Below are 17,325 nucleotides of genomic sequence, written 5' to 3'. Positions count from 1 at the left end.
AGAAAGAAAGAAAGAAAGAAAGAAAGAAAGAAAGAAAGAAAGAAAGAAAGAAAGAAAGATCACATTCGGTATCTAGTTAGTAACAAGAAAAGACTCCTAAAACTGCGATTTCAGAGGGGAAAAAAAAACCCACAAGCAAGAACCCCAGATTGTACCTCCGAGTCCCCAAAGGCATCACGCTTCTTTGTTCTGCTAAGAAAAATTAACCTCAATCTCAGCTCAGGGTCCCCAGGTTGATTACCATAGTCATTTAAATACTGTAATCTCATTTTCATCCTGAGGATGGGGGAGGGGGAACGCTGAGAAGGGATTGGGGAGCGAAGCTGGAGAGAGAGAGAGAGCCAGGGAGGGGAGAAGCTGGAATAAATTTATCCGACAAAGGGATCGTGCTTTCCGCGCACAGAACCTATTTCGGATCCTTCCACTTGATTGGAAAAGTTGATGAAGTTTAAATGAAGCAGAATTAGAACCTCAGGCTGCCGAGTATTGACGGGGGAGCTTCGCAAGAATGTGCAATTCAATAGCCTGGGTCTGGAGGAAGACAAGGGAGAGGCCTAAATGGTATAATCTTCAATCGCATCGAACATCCACACTGACAAGGCAGGGTAATGAGTTAGGCCAGATCTGGCCTGTTGGTTAAAGAAATTAATCCCTCCCGCTGCCCAGAGACAGGCTTTGATGCCTATTGTGTGGCCCGGCCCAGTCTATCTAAATGGAAACTAACCGAGGAGGGCCAGCGCCCTCTTTTCATTGCTGGGACTAATCTGATAACAATTTGCTTTCTCTGATTACGGAGGTAGAGAGAAGGGACCCTGTGTGTGAGAAGAGAAGCAGGGCACCTTCCCTTTGAAAGGGTGAGGCCATCCCAGAGGCCTGAAGAGAGCTGTTGCTGGACACACTCAGCTCTGGCCCAGCCTGCAGAAACACTCTTCAAGTAACCTCCAGGCCCAGGTTTCCATGGGAAACCAAAAAGCCATGCCAGGTTTTGGTGATGTTGAGTTTCCTCTTAAAATATAAGTGGTGTCACTGCCAATGCAGCCTCTGAAGGCCATCCCAACCTGATGGGATGTCCTAATGTCCTTTGCCCAGGTGACTGCCCTCTGGTGCCTTTGTTTCCTTCCCAGGATGTCATGCTCATGAAACACAGCTTCTCCTCTTGTATGGCCATATTTCTTATGGAAAAGGAGCTTCCTCTTCTTCTCAGCCACCTACTAGTCCCTTCTGGAGAGGCCCGGGGTACAGGCCTTCTCCCTCTTCCTCTCTCTTGAATCTAAGCCATACCTCAGCCCCACAGTTACACCCCTATGCAGTGGCCTCAGCAGTATTCATGAGCTAGGACTGCCCAGCCAGAACCAATGCTTCTGAGAGCAGAAAAGTCCTCCACAGTTGAGGCTGCCTCCTAAACAGATCCAGGCCTTGATAAGGTGGATGGACCTGCTGCATCCCTCTGTCCCATCAGGATGAGGGCATCTCCTCAGGTACCGGGCAGTGACACATGAAACTAGACAAGCTATAAGCTCATTCTAGCTACAAATGCCAACCCTGTCGTTTGCTCTCTGTGTGACCTTGGGGATGTTTGCCTTTCTAAGCTCAAAATATAGACATCTTGGAGCTGAGATGATGGATATGAAAGAGACAGTAGTGAGGGCCATTGTGCAGCTCAGGGGTAGAGCACTTCCCTAGCAGGGGAACACTCACATGTGTAAAGGAGGGAAAGCCATGAGTTTGGGTACATTTGGATGGGAAACAAATAAGAAAGACAGTGGTATACAGCCACCTAGGAGAGAGATTCCAGGATTCTGTTGGAACACTCTACCTTTGATGGCATTATGTACGTGTGTGTGTGCGTGTGTGTGTGTGTGTGTGTGTGTGTGTGTGTCAAAGTCAGAAGACTTGAGGGAATCAGTCCTCTCTTTCTACCACGAGGGACCTAGGGGTCAAACTCAGGCCTTCAGACTTGGTGGCAAGTGCCTTTACCCACTGCACATCTCAACAGCCCTTGGTGGTACCCCTCAAAGTCTTAACAAGCATGGCTAGGAAGAAAGATGGAAAAAGGGGAGGGAGGGAAGGAGGAAATGACTTGACATTTGAGAGGCTCTTGATAAATGGCAGCCATTGCTGTCACTAAATTCTTCTGATTTGGTTTGTACATTGGTTGGGGCCTGGTGCTTTGAGTCCCCACTTTGGCTTGAAGCCTGGCTCCTTTGACTGACGTTAGGCAAGCTGCAAAGTCTCAGCTTTCCATTTGTAAAATGGGAACTTAAGACCACCATATTTCATGACTGTTGCAAAGGCCCAAGGGACATGATGTGTCAGAAGGGCCCTTTGGCTCAGCATGGAGCATTCTAGCAGCAGTAGCTGCTGTTAGCAGATCAAACAGGTCTCCAGCCAAGAGCTCAAGGCTTTGTGATCGGCCTCTTCTTCAAATTCCCACTCTGGAAGATGCCAACCCAGGAGCATCTTACTACAAGGGCTGCTGAAGAAAGCATGGGGGCTCTCAGGAACATGGGACAGGCACTTGCTTTCCTTTTGTTAGAAGAGTCTTAGAAGATTTACTTAAGCCTCTGAATTCATGCCCACTGGATTCTTCCAGAGTGGACAAACTCTTCAGTGACAGTTTATAAAGCTTTGGGAGCAACCACAGCGCTCAGCCCCTCCTGAAGCTTCCCTCACACAGCTGATGACATTCAGAGCATTCAGATTCATGCTTGCTGACCTTACAGAGGTAAACAAATCAAAGGTTCTGACCCCAAGCCATCAGTGAGGCACATGTCCTGCCATCATCTAGCTCCCAACATCTGGCCAGAAGAGGGATCAGGATGCAATCAACATAACCACCTCAACAGTCACACAGTGACCCACAAGTGTGCATGCCCCTGTCTGTCAGTAGTTGCTCAGTCCCCCTCAGCGCAGGTACAAGGCACAGTGGCTGCGGCTGTTGCTGATTTTTGGGTCTCAGGCCTTTGGATTCTGCATCCTTTATTCCTTCGCTTTGAGCTCTATGAGTCTTTCCAGGCCTGGACTACCTGCGCAGCCCTTCCTGTCCCCATGCTGGCCACCCTGCTCTCCTTCTCCAGGGCTCCAAACCTGCTTGCACAAAACCTCTTATTTTGCCTGGAATGATCTCCCCTTGCCAGCCACCAAACACAATACAGATGCTCCACAATTTTCAGGTCAGGCTGGGCTTACTGTCTGTTCTCTAGGGCCTTATGAACTGTCTGCTGCAGGGACAAAGGCTAGCTTGTTCCATGAAGTGCCCTGGTGGACAGGCAGCTAGGCACAGACGTGAGGCGTGACGTTATAACATCTGGCAAATGGCTGAGCATGCAAAGTTAGCCTGGGGCTCGGGGTGGCTGTCAGGGGAGGAGGAATTCAGTGTGCAGGAAATCAGACAGAAGGACAGTGAGGGGAGGCCACGAGCTGTGGTCCCAGGGCCAGGCACACATAATTCAGAGGAAGTGTGTGACACTTGGTTAATGAAAGAGTGAACGAATAAATGAATGACACATAGCCAGGAGAGGACCGAAGGACTCTCAAGTATAGTTATTTGGTGCAGCCTCCACCCTACCACACCACACATAACAACCCCCTCTCCTGAAACACAAAATTGACTTACCCAGTGTTTAATGAAGCACAGGCTTGAGGCTCACTCACTAGCACAGAGGGCCTTTTCCAAGCTCCTGAACACAACTTCGAAAACTAGTTCTCGTTTTGTATTCTGTCAGTGTGACCCAGTGTGCAGAGAGCTGGCTTAGCATGCACAACACCCTGAGTTCAATCCCCACTCAAATAAAACCAAGCTTTGCAGCACACACCTGTAATCCAGCACTCAAGAGGTGAGGCAAGAGAATCAGGAATTCAATGCCATCCTTGACTACATAGTGAGTTCAAGACCAGTCTTGACTGCATGAGACCCATCTCAAAAGGAAAATTTTTAAGCAGGATCCCAAAACTGCCTAAGCTTCAGAATCTACTTTTTTTCTCACCTCTTCAGCTCCTTGCACACACCTTATAATCGTTCTGAAAGACCTTGCCTTCCCTACCTGCTGCTCGAAGCCCTGAGCAGAGACCCCTGTCCTGACCGCCCTACTGTATCCTCTAGGCCTTTGCCGTTGCTTCCTGTCTGTCTTCTGCCTACTGGGCTATGAGCTCCACGCAAGCGACGCCCAGATCCTATACCCAGTCCTGACCCAGATGCATAAGGTTCACTCAGAAAGGAAATGTTGGCTAAGTGGCGGGTGAATAAATTCGCCATTTTCTACGCTTCTTTCGCAGCACTCACAGAACTAAAGCAGCAGTCCTGTCTTCAAGCTGGGGACAACTGCACAAGTCTGACTACCTTTGTCCAGGCTAGACTCTCTCCATGTACCCCTCTCCCATCCATACCTCTGAAGTCCGACTCACTTGACAGCCCCATCCCAACTATACAATCCTTTCTACTCCTGCCTCAACTTCTGAATATGGAGCCCTGACATCCCTCTCCTCTCCTTCCACCCCTAATAACCTGGTTACAATCTTTGAAGACTGGAGATTTCCCAGTCAAGACCATCAGAATGACTGGACACAATCCTTAAACTCCTTGTGTTTCCAAGCCAGGCCTCCACAAAGTAGGGCCTTAGACATTTGCTCACTGACTGTTAAGTTCATTAGCAATTTCAAATACCTACCACAAGTAAACCAAACCACAGCAAAAACGGACACCTGTTGTTGTTTGGTTTGGTTTATTTTTGCAGTGCTAGGAGTGGAACTCAGGGCCTTGCAAGCTAAGCAAGTGTTCAGACTTTGAGCTATACCCCAGCCCTTAGCTTCTGTGTTCTTAAAAGACCTACTAGGTGGCAGGGGGGAAATAGAAACACAATTCTACAAAATTCAAACAGTGGCATCTTAAGGTGCTGTCAGGGCCTAATTCATTCTGGTCCACTAAAACCTAATTCATTCTGGTTCACTAAAATGAACGGATGAAGCTACTGGCAAACTTTTCTAGTCACTCACCAGTGAGGGAATGCCACAGCCTCTCTCCATGCTTTTTGGGCATCCCAACTTTGTGACAGGCTGTGACATCCCAGCATCAGCAAACTGGAACTTTTTCCTCTAGTGTGGTGGTCCAATTTGGATGCTCTACCGTTAGGTACAAATGACCAGCCACCTGGCAGCAGTGTGACCATCAAGCTCTTGAAATCAAAGAGCTTCTTAGGGTGTGCTCCTAATCTCTCAGACAGAACACAAAGAAACTTAGCTTGCAGGCTTCTGAGTTCACTGGCCTCCCGGATATGTATTGTTTGGGTCCTATAAAAGATCAAAACTCCCTCTTTTGGGGTCATTACGTATTTTCTGCAATCCTTTTGACAGACCCTTCTCCCTTCTGGGTGTTTTCTGTGCTGACCTTTGGGCTCGCTGACCCCTTTCTGTTTCTTGACCTGCCCCTGATGTGCCTTTAAATTATTGGGCAGACCATTACAGCTGTTTTCCTTATAATTCATTCCTGCTTCCCTGAAATGTGGTATTTAGGACCACAATGAAAGCGTGAGGTCTGCCATGGGGTGCTGGCATACTACGAGCTTAATTTTTCTACACTTCCTCATCCATCCTATATTCTATATTGTAGCTTAGTTCATGCAGAGTGAAATAGGATCCTGGAAGTTGGCAGGGCAGGGACTCAAAGCTCACACACCGGTCAGTGATTGCTCAACAAAGCAGTATCCCTACTAATTAGTTTCCTTAATGAGTTATTGAGCCACACTATAAGATGGCTGATTTTTTTTTTCTTAAATTACAATATGGGCAGGGATTGAAGCAGACAAGCTGCAGACAAAAGCATCACTAAGGGGAAGAAAACAGATTAAAGGGAGGAATTTAAAATAACATAGACCATCAGGGAGGAGAGGCAGAAGCCAGCAATGAGAGAAGCAGTTCAGACCAACTGTTCCATCTCTGTGAGTTTATGTTAGGTTGTGTGAGCGATGAACAAACCCTCCTTTTATGTATGGCTTCTAGCCCAAGGTCTCTCAGCCTCAAACTGTTGACATTTGGAAACTGAGTCCTTCTTGCAGGTGGGAAGAGCTGCAGGAAGGAATTATGACATTATGACAAACTTAGCAGCATCCATGATATCTGACCACTAAGGTGGGGTCCGGCAGCACCTCTTCCCCGGCTTCACTAACCAAAAAATGTCTCCAGAAGTAAGTTCCCTGGAGTCCATTGATCTCCAAAGTAAGCATCACTGAGTAAAACTGGGCCTCAGTTATGGTCCATCGATGTCAAATTCATCTTTTCTATGATGTAGCATCCTGTTTCAGCCAGTCTTCAGTAGAACCTCAACACATGGGAAAGGAACATCCCAGCAGTGGTTTTCATCAGGCGTAAGCGGGTGTACTGTCAGCTCTAGGGTGTTAGGGTAAGAAAGACGAACTGAGTGACGGCGTTGCTCAGTTACAGTGACAAGCATAAGCCCTTGGCAAGCGTGTCTCTGTGTAAGTTCCCTATGTTTAGACTCAACCTTATTTTTAGATTTAAAAAAAAGTACTTGTGTGTAGCTGTGTGTGCTTCTGTGTACCACATGTGTGCAGGCCCCTGAGGAGGTCAGAAGAGTAAGTCAGATCCCTGGGAGCTAAAGCTACAGGTGGTTGTAAGCCACCTGAAATGGGTGCTGGGAACTGAACCTTGATCCTGTGAGCTCCCAGTGGTTGCTCTTAACCACTGAGCATCTCTCCAGGCTTTAACCCTTACCTAACACCAACAGCTGAAAACACAAGGATTACTTGAAGGAATATAAGTATTCTCGATCAGGAGCATAGAAAACCAAAACATTTGCTTTTAAAGTTCCATCTGGGAACACCCAAGGCTAGCCATGGCCTGGTGAGCCCGTAGAATCCTCATGACTCTCCCATGACCAGGTACCAACTCCAGTCTCTTCACTGACGGAAGAAACTGAGTCTCAGAGATAAGACCACCCCACCCGGAGGCAAGGTTTTAGAATAAGCAAGTGGCAGTGGCAGAAGTCATTAGCAGGGTCTGTTGGCTCCAGAACCATTCTGCTGGCCTTTCTCTCCATTAGGGAGCTGAAGTTTCATATCTGCCCAGCCAAGTAGGAATTGTCCGAATGGTCCTCATTTGTACTGATGGAAGAACTTGAAAAAGAAACCAGGCAGCTTTTGCATTTAAACTTGAATTATAACCAGTGGCCACCAATTGCTTGCAAGGATAGTTTCCTTGATATTTGCTTGTTTACAGCAGAGTCCTCACAGTTACCTGTGGTATTTGGTAAACCTGTCAGAGGCTGCACATTTGAAGAGCTGTGCTCCCCTTGGTTTTGCCTCATGAAGCAGGAGAGAAAGTCCAGCAGGCCCACTTCAGAGTTTAACAGGTCCAGGAATCAAGGCCTAGGGCAAAATCCTGTGGCACTTTCCTGCAAGAATGGAAAGTCTTATGGGGTGGTGGTGGCATACACTGTTAATCCCAGCACTCAGTGGCAGAGGCAGGCGGATCTCTGTGAGTTAGAGGCCAGCCTGGTCTACAAAAAGAGTTCCAGGACAGCCAGGGCTGTTTCATGGAGAAACTCTGTTTCTAAAAACAAAAACAAACAAAAGAATAGAAAGTCTCAGATTGGGAAAGGTCCAGTCTTCCCTAACTGAGACACATTTGTAAGTATCCCCAGGAATGCAACACTCCAGAACAACATAGACCTCAAAGCATAGCTAGCATGTTAGAGAGCCCACCTCAGCAGTTCACATAGGACATTTAATACTTGTTTTCTTCTTAAGCTTTTAAAATAAAAATGCTTCAGTGATTGATCAGTTCCTACTTATTTGGTGGTCCTGGGGAAGGAGTAGGGATTCAGCTCTACACCCCTAGTCTAGATGTATTTTTAAAAACAGAATCAGCCCTTTATGAGATCTCCAAAGATTATGGAAACCCCAGAATGGTTTGAAAGCTCCTGCAATAGAAAACTGGTTTTGAGACCTGAGAGATGGATCAGCTGGTTAGAGCACTAACTCTGCAACCACGATAACCTATGTTCTGTCCCTAGAATCCACACAGGGGAGAGAACCGACTCCTGAAGGGTGTCCTCTGATCACCACATAAATAAATAAAGACGGGAGAGTCAGGGCTATATAGCAATCAACACTCAGGCCCAAAATGTCCTGAAAGCTTAGGGAATGACCTCTAAATCATCCAAGGGCTCAGAGTTCTTCCTGAAGGAACAGCCTTCCTTCCCTTCAAGCCCCAGCAGTGTTCTGAGGGTCACGTGATCAGATGTAGGAAGAACCCAGTTCTGAGGTCCTACCTCATGCACCCCTTGTGCTAAGAGATGAAGGAGGAAGGAGGCTCCGAAGCTAGGCCAGGGCAGCTGCCATGACAAGGCAGTGGAGTGGGCAGCTTTTCTCTTTGGAATGGCCACAGACCTGGGCAGTGCTTCATCCGTTACTCTGTGAAGGATGAGGCTTGGCATCAGTCATCCAGAAGGAGGCTTTGATTTAAAAGAAGGAAGGGAACAGCCATGTTTGGTTTTTATTTCTTTTTTTTTTTTTAAGCTGGACACGATGGCTCTCAATTGTAATCCCAGTTCTTGGGAGGTGGAAACAGGTGAGTCCCTGAGGTTCCCTGGCCAGCCAGCCTAGCCTACTTGATGAGTTCCAGGCTAGTGAGATCCTGTCTCGAAAAACAAGGTGGATGGCTTCAGAGAAACAACATCTGAGGTTAATCTCTGACCTCTACACGTACACACAGAAACATGAACACAGCTGTGCACAAACATACATACACATACACTTACACACACACAAGAAGAATGAGGAGGAGGAGGGCGGAGGGAGAGGAGAGGAGCAAGGGAGAGGGAGGAGGAGAAAGGGGGGAGGATGAGAGGGAGAGAATGCGTAGGAGGGAGGAGGAGAAGGGGAAAAGAGGGAGGAGGAGTGGAAGAAACTGAGAGAACGAGGACAGATAAACCCACAGCAGTGCATCCAACCCAGACTGTAGCACAAGGATGGTTTTTAATTCCTCTCTAACATTTCATTTCCTCCTATTACACTGTAATTGAATGTAAAGGACCTGAGCCATCACAGCCATACTCTCTTTGGTGGACAAACCACACACAATATTTTCCTACCACGTAATGAAAACATTGGTATCTTTGTGCAATCCAGCTTTGGACAGCCTGCCTTCTTAATGCCCACCCCTGTCTCTGGGTTTATGTTCGCCAGCATTAATATTTATTAGAGGCATTAGGCTATTAGTGGGCCTGGTGTGCTTGCCTGGCTTTGTAGAGCATCCAATTTGAACACACTTGCTTGGGATAAACACTTCCTCGTGCTGGTAATGACAACAACTCAGTGCAGTGCTGAGTCTTATAAACTGGAACCTGAGTTGGAGTGAACAGCGCCTAATGCTGGGAATCTAAAGAAGGGTGGATTAACTTTCCACAGAGGGCTGGCTGCTCCAGTTTTCACCGTTGACATGGATCTACCTCAGGCACCCTCTCCCCAAAACTATATGCTCTGGGCTTGTAGTTCACTGGAAAGCTCAGAGGAGGTGGCCTGTGACATTGTCTGACTTATTTTGTATGTGTTCCTGTGTTTTTGAGTCTGTGTGGATGTCTGTGTCTGCCTATATGCATGTATGCATGATACTGTGTGTGCCTGTGTATCTCTATGTGTGTGTCTCATCTCTCCAGCAAAACACCAAATTGTTGAGTCCCTATGGGCAGAGGCTGAGTTGTGAACTTGTTTCTATGCCCCCAGCCCCAGCTTAGGATAGCCCTAGGCACTCAGGAAGTTCTTTCTTGACTGTTGTCAAGTCCAAGAAAGTATCGCTTACTTCTGCAAGGCCGATGAGTAGAATGATACTGGGATCAGAGTCATTTGTGAACACGTCCAACTGTCTGTTATACAGGGTGTGGCAAACCCGGGTTGCCTTTGGTTAATTAGTCATGGCTCGTGGCCAAAACAGCATGAGGCTGTAAGTCAGGAGACCGGAGCCTCCTCCCACTTCCCGTAACAGGTCACAGGGGCACCCCAGGATGAGTGTCTTCCCTGGTTGCAAGTCTCCCTAAGTCTCCCAAAGGGAGATACATTTGATGTCGGCAAACTTCCTTCTAGCCTCAAAGGCTTGATTCTATGACTTTATTTTACAAATGTACGCTCCTCTTATTTGTGACATAAACCCCACAGGAACAAAAAAACAAAGTCGGTAATAAATTATGAAAAAAATCAGGTGCCCTGATCATTTATACTTTCTGAGGGTGCTGGAGTCAATCAATCCCACCCCTGTACGGCAGCCTGCCTCTCCGGGGCGACAGAAGACTCAAAGCTGTCAGTGAAGCAAACTGTGCAGTGTCTCCCCGTAATTGTATTGACAGGATATCAGCCAAGTTGCTGTGGTGGGAAGGGTATATTCTGACAGGTTTTGTGAGGGAGCCTCGAAGGCTACTGTGGCAGGATTGTACGCTGAGTCTCCAGATTCTCAGGAAACAAGACTCAAGCAGGGTGAGGCAGGGTTCTTTCTCAGTTTAATTTTACGCTTCCCGGAGAGTCACACTGGAAGGAAAGCTGGCTGGCTTCACATCACTAGGCAATAGAGAAGCCCTTGCCAGTGAAAACTGTTTACATTACTTTTGTGGTTGCATAAAACACTATCTTGACTCAATTAATAGCCATTAAGGAAAGAGTTGGCTTGGGTTTCAGCAAGGTGACCGGTTGGTGACCGGTTGGTGAGTGTTTATAGAAAAAACACCTGTCTGCTTGCAGATATGAGGTTTTCCCTTTTCCTCTGGTTGGTGTGGCATCTGGAAGACATGTTTTTGAATAACTGATGCAAATACGTTCTGATAAATTCCATGGGTTTTGGAAAATACTGGGGTTGGTTTTGTTCAGTGTCTGCATTTGAAGTGGAAACTAAAAAAAAGAAGAAACAGACAAATGCTCAACCTACCCAAGAGGGGAAACAATGTGGCTGCCAGCCTCCCCCTATGGTGGAATAAGTATTTCCAGGGTGCTGTAGTCCTCTCATAGCAATGTGCTTCTTCTGGCTCAGACAAAGCTAAAATACACTTCAGTTCCCATTATTTCCTAAAGACACCCACAGGCAAGAACACTCACGGGATGAGGAAGCATTCACCCCAACAGTGAGGTCGGTAAAACTGGCAACCCCCTTAAAGGGGGTCAAGCTCAATTAAAATGACAGAAACACATTTTTTAAAAAATGTTCTCAAACCCTAACTACTTTCAATATCTCCATTTTCTTTAAAGCTCAAACCTCAAATATTCCAGAATTCAAAGCTTCTTCATGTAGAGAAAGCGGGGCAGGGATCAGTGGCCTTTAAGTCAGCTCAGCCAGAGCCCCAATGCCTTGCAGACATTTCCCCGTGCACTGGCTTCTACGCAGTCCCTGCAACAGGAAGAGGCCCAGCTCCCTCTCCACATTCTCTGTGCGCCAACTTTTGCGAAGGCTGGGTTTTGACGAAGATCTTACAGGAAGGGGTAGATACTGAATGTGGACATCATCCTGACTGCTAGCTGCCCTGCAAACACCAGGGACAGCTGGAGGGAAAGACTGCCCCCTGCTGCCACTTGAGAGCATCCAGGCTTTGTCACCAAAGACCCAGGACCAGGACCACCTGAAAACAGAACCCCATTGGTGGTCAGCCATCACCTGTACTTCTAAAGAAATGATCATTCCTAAACTCCAACTCCAGAAACAAGGATGGAATTCATCCTGGAGACTGTTCAGTTAGTGGCACCTTCAAGCCAAATGCTGCCCTTAACATAGCCAGGAGGAGAAGCAAAGGGGGAAAGGGAGGGTATTTCACACATTGTACTTACAAGCATTTTAGTTTATACATCTAAACAAATGCTAAACATACAGTGAAATACATATATATAAAACACAAATTTGTGCCACACACATATATACACGTATAAGGCACGTGCATGCCTTTATTCATATACATGTGTCACCTGGACTGGACATTACACAAGAGTTATCTGTGAAGTGGCTCTATAATCCCCTTTGTCTCATGCTTGAGTGGGACGGAACCGCACACTAGTGATGCCTGGGTAAAGCAATGTCCCAACAGCGGAGCAGCCATTAACAGGCAGTTCTCCTTGGCCTAAGACACTCAGTCCCAACTGTCTGTCCCATGTGCCTGCTGAGATCAGCACTCCAAGGAGCAAGCAAGACCTGTTCCACTGTGGAGACCCCTCAGAGGGGCTGCTGCTAGGCTTCACAGTACCTAACTTCTGACCTCCTAGTGACGTTAATTAGCCCAGAAAGGTCCAGGAGGGTCAGTGTTTTCCCATAAGTCAAGCAATGGAGCTGGATCCAGTTCTACACAGTCAAGAAAACCCAGGTTCTCCCTGGCAGTGGTGAGGCATGCCTTTAATCCCAGCACTTAGGAAGGAAGAAAGGAAGGAAGGAAGGAAGGAAGGAGGGAGGGAGGGAGAGAGGGAGGGAAGGAAGAAAGGGAAGGAAAAAAGAAAGACAGAAAGCCTAGGTTCCCTTCATGAATGAAGGGAAGAGGGAAGTTGGGGGGGAGGGAGAGAAAAGAATGAAGAAAGGAAGGGGAGGGAGGGCGAAAGGAAGGGAAGGAAGAAAGGGAAGGAGGGAGGAAAGAAGGAAGGAAGGAAGGAAGGAAGGAAGGAAGGAAGGAAGGAAGGAAGGAAGGAAGGAAGGAAGGAAGGAAGGAAGGAAGGAAGGATCAAACACCTAATCAATGCCTAAGGTCAGAGAAATCGTGATTGCTGAATCCATCTATGCACCCATCGCCCTCCCCACCCCAACCTAGGAAACCAAGACCATTTTTAGAAGCACACTGCCCTCTAGCGGCGCAAGATAAATTTGCTCCACCAAACTTCAATTTTGACTTTTTCCTTTCTCCCCGCTCGAAAAGAGGTAGAGCCACCGCCACAGTAGTTTTTAGCCAGTCCTGAAAACAGGCTAAAGCACGGAGGGCCCGCACTGAGAGGGAAGGCCATCTAGCTACAAACACTGCTCACACCTGGGTACGGCCAGGCCTCCTAGAGGTTTGTGATGAGAGCCCCGAGCACCTGCTGCACAGTAGACCAGAGGTGCTAGAGGAGGTGGGTCTTGGGGTGGCAAGGGCAGGGATGGGGTTCTTCGAGCCCCGCAGAGATTGCCCTGTCCATAGTCTCTCCCAGTCACTCCCGCTAATGGGTGCCATTTGGGGACGCTGAGGTTCAGGGACTGCCCGCGACTGCAGAGGGTCCAGGCCCGTCCCTGCCAGAGCTGGTTTCCGACACTGCACCAGAACCCTGTGGGGCCTGAAGCCAGAGAGCTCAGCAACTGGAACCCAGCGGCAGCGTCCGTGCCCGCGGAGGGAACGAGCGCGCCCGGGCGCTCACCTTGACGATGAGCGGGTTCTGAAACATGGAGTCACGCACGACCCCCAGCCTCTCGTTCTCCATGCCCGGGCGGATGTCGGCCACCGCCAGCGGCCGTCGGGGCGGCGGGCAGATCTGGCTGACCGTGCGGCGCACAGGCTGCTTCTTCTTCCATCGCGAGGGGTCTTGCCGGGTTTTCCCCAAACCAGGCATCCTGGGGGGCTCCGGGATCAGACCCTGGCTGCAAGCCCAAAGAGTTCTGCCCTGTCCGAGGACCCCAGCACCACGCGCGCGCGCGCTCCGGGCTGCACCACACGGAGCCTGGGGTGCACCCCGCGGCCAGGCAGGCTCGGAAGGGGAGCGCGGCCACCTGCGGAGCCCCCGTCCAGCGCTTAAACCTGGCCAGTTTTTCGGAGGGATTTGGGCGTCTCGCTGCAGACTCGGAGAGGGGAAGAGTGTCTAGACTACCCCTTGCGGAGAAATGGAATGGCCGGTCTCCTTGGCGACGGGACGCCAACAGTTCAAGAGTTTCCGGTTTCCTTTCCAGAAATTCTTGGCAACCACAGAGACTTTTTAGAATTGTCTTAAGTACGCCTAGAACACCGCCCCCCCCATCATTGTTGTGTGTGTGTTTTGATTGGTTGGTTGGTTGGTTTGGTTTTTGAGATAGGGGTTCTCTGTGTAGCCTTGGCTCTCCTGGGACTCACGCTGTAGACCACAGTGTCTCTGCCTCCCAGGTGCTGGGATTAAAGGTGTGAGCAACCCTAGGTTGAGTTAAAAGCGAAGAGGTTCCAGAGGGCCTTGGCTTCCACACTCTCTCCACCCACCCTACTCTACTCACAGTTGAAGAAGGAACACACACGCACACACACACACACTCCCCCGGATATCGCAACAGCATGGTCATACTGCAATAGAAACATGTATTCTAGTCTTGATGATGCCAATGCTAACCTACTGGGTGGGTCCAAGCCGGTTTCACTGTTGAATCCTTCCCCCTGTTTGTGAGGTGGGTGGAAAGGAAATTCGATGGATCAATAGTGTCTGACTGAAACCAAATGGGGGGGGGGGTGACTGAAAAACTCAGTTCCACAGGAATCATTGACTTGACTCACTGAGCAAGAACGTCTGAAGATAGACTGGAGAGAGAGCTCAGCAGGTAACGGTGCCGCCAAGCCTGGTAATCCAGCTTGACTTTCAAGACCATACGTGGAGAGAGAGAGATCCCACACCTTCAAGTTGTCCGCTGACTTCCATACGACTGCTGTGTCACATGTGAATACACACACACACACACACACACACACGTTAAAAAAAAGAAACGAGATGACTCAGTAGTTACCAGTACCCTCTGAGTACCTCACAGCAGTCAGTAGCTCCAGCACCAACCGATCTGACGCCATATTCTGGCCATTTAAGGCACCAGGTGCACACATGGCGTACAAACACACATGAAAGAAAACATCTTTTCAAATTGAATACAAGGAATTCAATAAAAGGCCCACGAGGCCCTCCCCTGGATTCCCAGTCCTTCGTCTCTGTCGCATTGCCACTCGCTGAGCGCAGCCGCATACACACTGCTGGGTGGCTCGAGACTACTCAACAATACCACAATTGACCCTGGATTAGTTCCTTTTCTGTTAGCGTGATAAAACACTGGTAAGGAGCAACTTACCAGTGGAAGGGTTTATTTGTGCTTATGGTGCCACCGGGATAGGGTCCACTGTGGAAGGCAGGCAGGCAAGCAGCACCTGAACATCCTAATCATGCAAGAGAAAGGAAGAGAGAGGAAGGGGAGAGAGAGAGCACAGTGGGAATAGCCAGAAGCTTTGAAATGCCGGCGACCTACTTCCAATACGGCTGCAGACTTCTCCAAACATCACCACCAATTGGAAACCAAGTGTTCAGAGAGATGAGGCTATTCAAACCACTGCAGGCCCTCCAGACTTCATCATGATTAAGGGCATTTTCTTTAGGGGGTATTTTTTTAAAACTCATTTCACAATTTCATACATACATATAATGCACTCTGATCACATTATCTTTGTCCCTCTCTCCATTTGCTAAACTCCCTCTTCTTGTCAACGAGTCCCTCTTCCACTTTCATATCTTATTCTGGACCACACAGTATTTAATTAGGGTTTCTGGCAAGCACGGGGGGGGGGGGGTTGGGTTAAAGTCACTCACCAGTGACTGCACACTAGGGCATAGAGTCTTCCCTGCCCCAACAACCATTAACTGTCAAGGGTGCTTCCATACATGACCACGTCCCCACCATGTTTACTGATGATGAGAGGGTATCCCTCTGCAGACTAGCTGGCTTGGAACACACAATGTCAGCCAAGCTGGCCTGGAACTCAGAGATGTCCACTTGCTTCTGATGCATGCATGCTGGAATTAAGGGCATTTGTGGTGATGCTTAGCCTGTCCACAGCTCCTCTATAATAACTTTTAAAATTTTATTTATGTATAAATAAATAAATGTATGAGTGTTTTGCCCTCATATGTGTTTGTGCACCATGTGCCTGTCTGTTGCCTGCAGAAGTCAGAGGAGGACTCTGGATCCCTGGAACTGGAGTTATGGTGAGCCACCATATGTGTGCTGGCTGTAAAAGTATTTTTATTCCTTTATTTTCCTGAGGTAAATATCATCTCAGAAGCTTACTGCCTCGGACAGTTAACCTAGGCCTTGTCCTGAAAACTCCTAGCTTCCTCCATATTATTTCCCTTTTTAGCTCTTTCTGAACTATGGCTGGCTGGTTCAGCTCAGCTGTTCTGTCTCAAACTCCTCTCCTAGCTGACTGATTGAAACTGGCTTCTCTCACGTTCTGACTGAATTGCTCTGCTTGGCCTCATACTAACTCTAGCAATCTGTTCTTAATCTTCTCGTACCTTCTCATTCTCAGGCTCATTCTGTCTTCACCTGTGTCTAGCTTGTTCTCGCTTCAAACTGTCAGTGTAAAACTTTCCCAGTGAGCTGGGTGTAGTGGTGCATGCCTGGTAAATCCCAGCACTCTGGGTGGCAGAGGCAAGCAGATCACTGTGAGTTCAAGGCCACCCTGGTCTACAAAGGAAGTCCAGAACAGCCAAGGCTGCACAGAGAAACCCTGTCTTAAATAAACAAAACAAAATCCTCTCCCAGGAAAACTGCCTCTGAATTCCACAAACTGATCTGCCAAGAACTCAGCTCCACTGCACTGCCTCTAAACCGGTTGACTCCACCAAACTGCCTGAACAGGACTAGAACCCAGAGCTCTACAAGCCTCTGTCTTCTGAGTGCTAGGATTAAAGGTATGTACTACCACACCTGGGCTTAACCTTCTCTTTACCTAAAACTTGCCATATACCAGGCTGGCCTTGAACTCAGAGATCTGTTCTCTGTCTCTCTGTCTCTCTGCTCTCTGTCTCCTGTGTCTGTATTCCAGCAAGATTACACAGACCTAGAAGGTCTTTGGATGTGATCTCTTTCCAGAGCAGCCATGTTCCTCTACAGCTGGGTCCTCGGCAAGAGCAACAAGTGTTCTTAACTAATAAGTTATCTCCCCACCTCCATGTCCATGGATTTTAATGTGCTGAGGTAATGGTGTCTAACATGCAGTCCATATGCAAATTTAACAATTCTTTTTGTAAAATGCTTTATTTTAGTTTACCTGTATGGGTTTTGTCCTACATGAATGTAGGACACATGAACACACATACATGTGAGTTCATCGATCCATCTTCAGCACCTTCATTAAATGTGGAAATACCCACCTCCACAGGGAGCAAGCTGCACGGACAGCCAATGTGAACATCAAGGCTTCACCTAGCAGCAGTGGGCACCGTCAAGTACCAAAGCCGACAACTTAGACATCCAGCTGCTCAGGGGAAGCCTGACACAGACCACAGACTGGGTACTTCCAGACGGCTGCACTACGTAACCCAAACCTCCTGCCTCAGCCTTACACGTGCTGGGAGTACAGGCATTTGTTACCACGCCTGGCAGAGTTGC

The 17,325-nt window shown here is 48.2% G+C and overlaps 1 protein-coding gene across 1 annotated transcript in view; it reads right to left on the bottom strand.

The window, feature by feature from the left end:
* Positions 1–13,639, bottom strand: part of Cfap77 (cilia and flagella associated protein 77) — a 122,609-nt gene extending 108,970 nt beyond the window's left edge. Inside the window, exon 1 of the mRNA XM_055600528.1 lies at positions 13,356–13,639. Coding sequence (XP_055456503.1) covers positions 13,356–13,547 — 192 coding nt within the window. The 5' untranslated portion in view covers positions 13,548–13,639. The remainder of the gene's footprint in view (positions 1–13,355) is intronic.
* Between the last annotated feature and the right edge of the window lie 3,686 nt (positions 13,640–17,325).

The sequence above is a fragment of the Psammomys obesus genome, unplaced genomic scaffold, assembly GCF_907164565.1.
Source record: "Psammomys obesus unplaced genomic scaffold, mPsaObe1.curated_primary_1811, whole genome shotgun sequence".
Classification (NCBI taxonomy): Eukaryota; Metazoa; Chordata; class Mammalia; order Rodentia; family Muridae; genus Psammomys; species Psammomys obesus.
The sequence above is the reverse complement of the archived record's forward strand: the minus strand, read 5'-3'. Positions and strand labels throughout refer to the sequence as shown.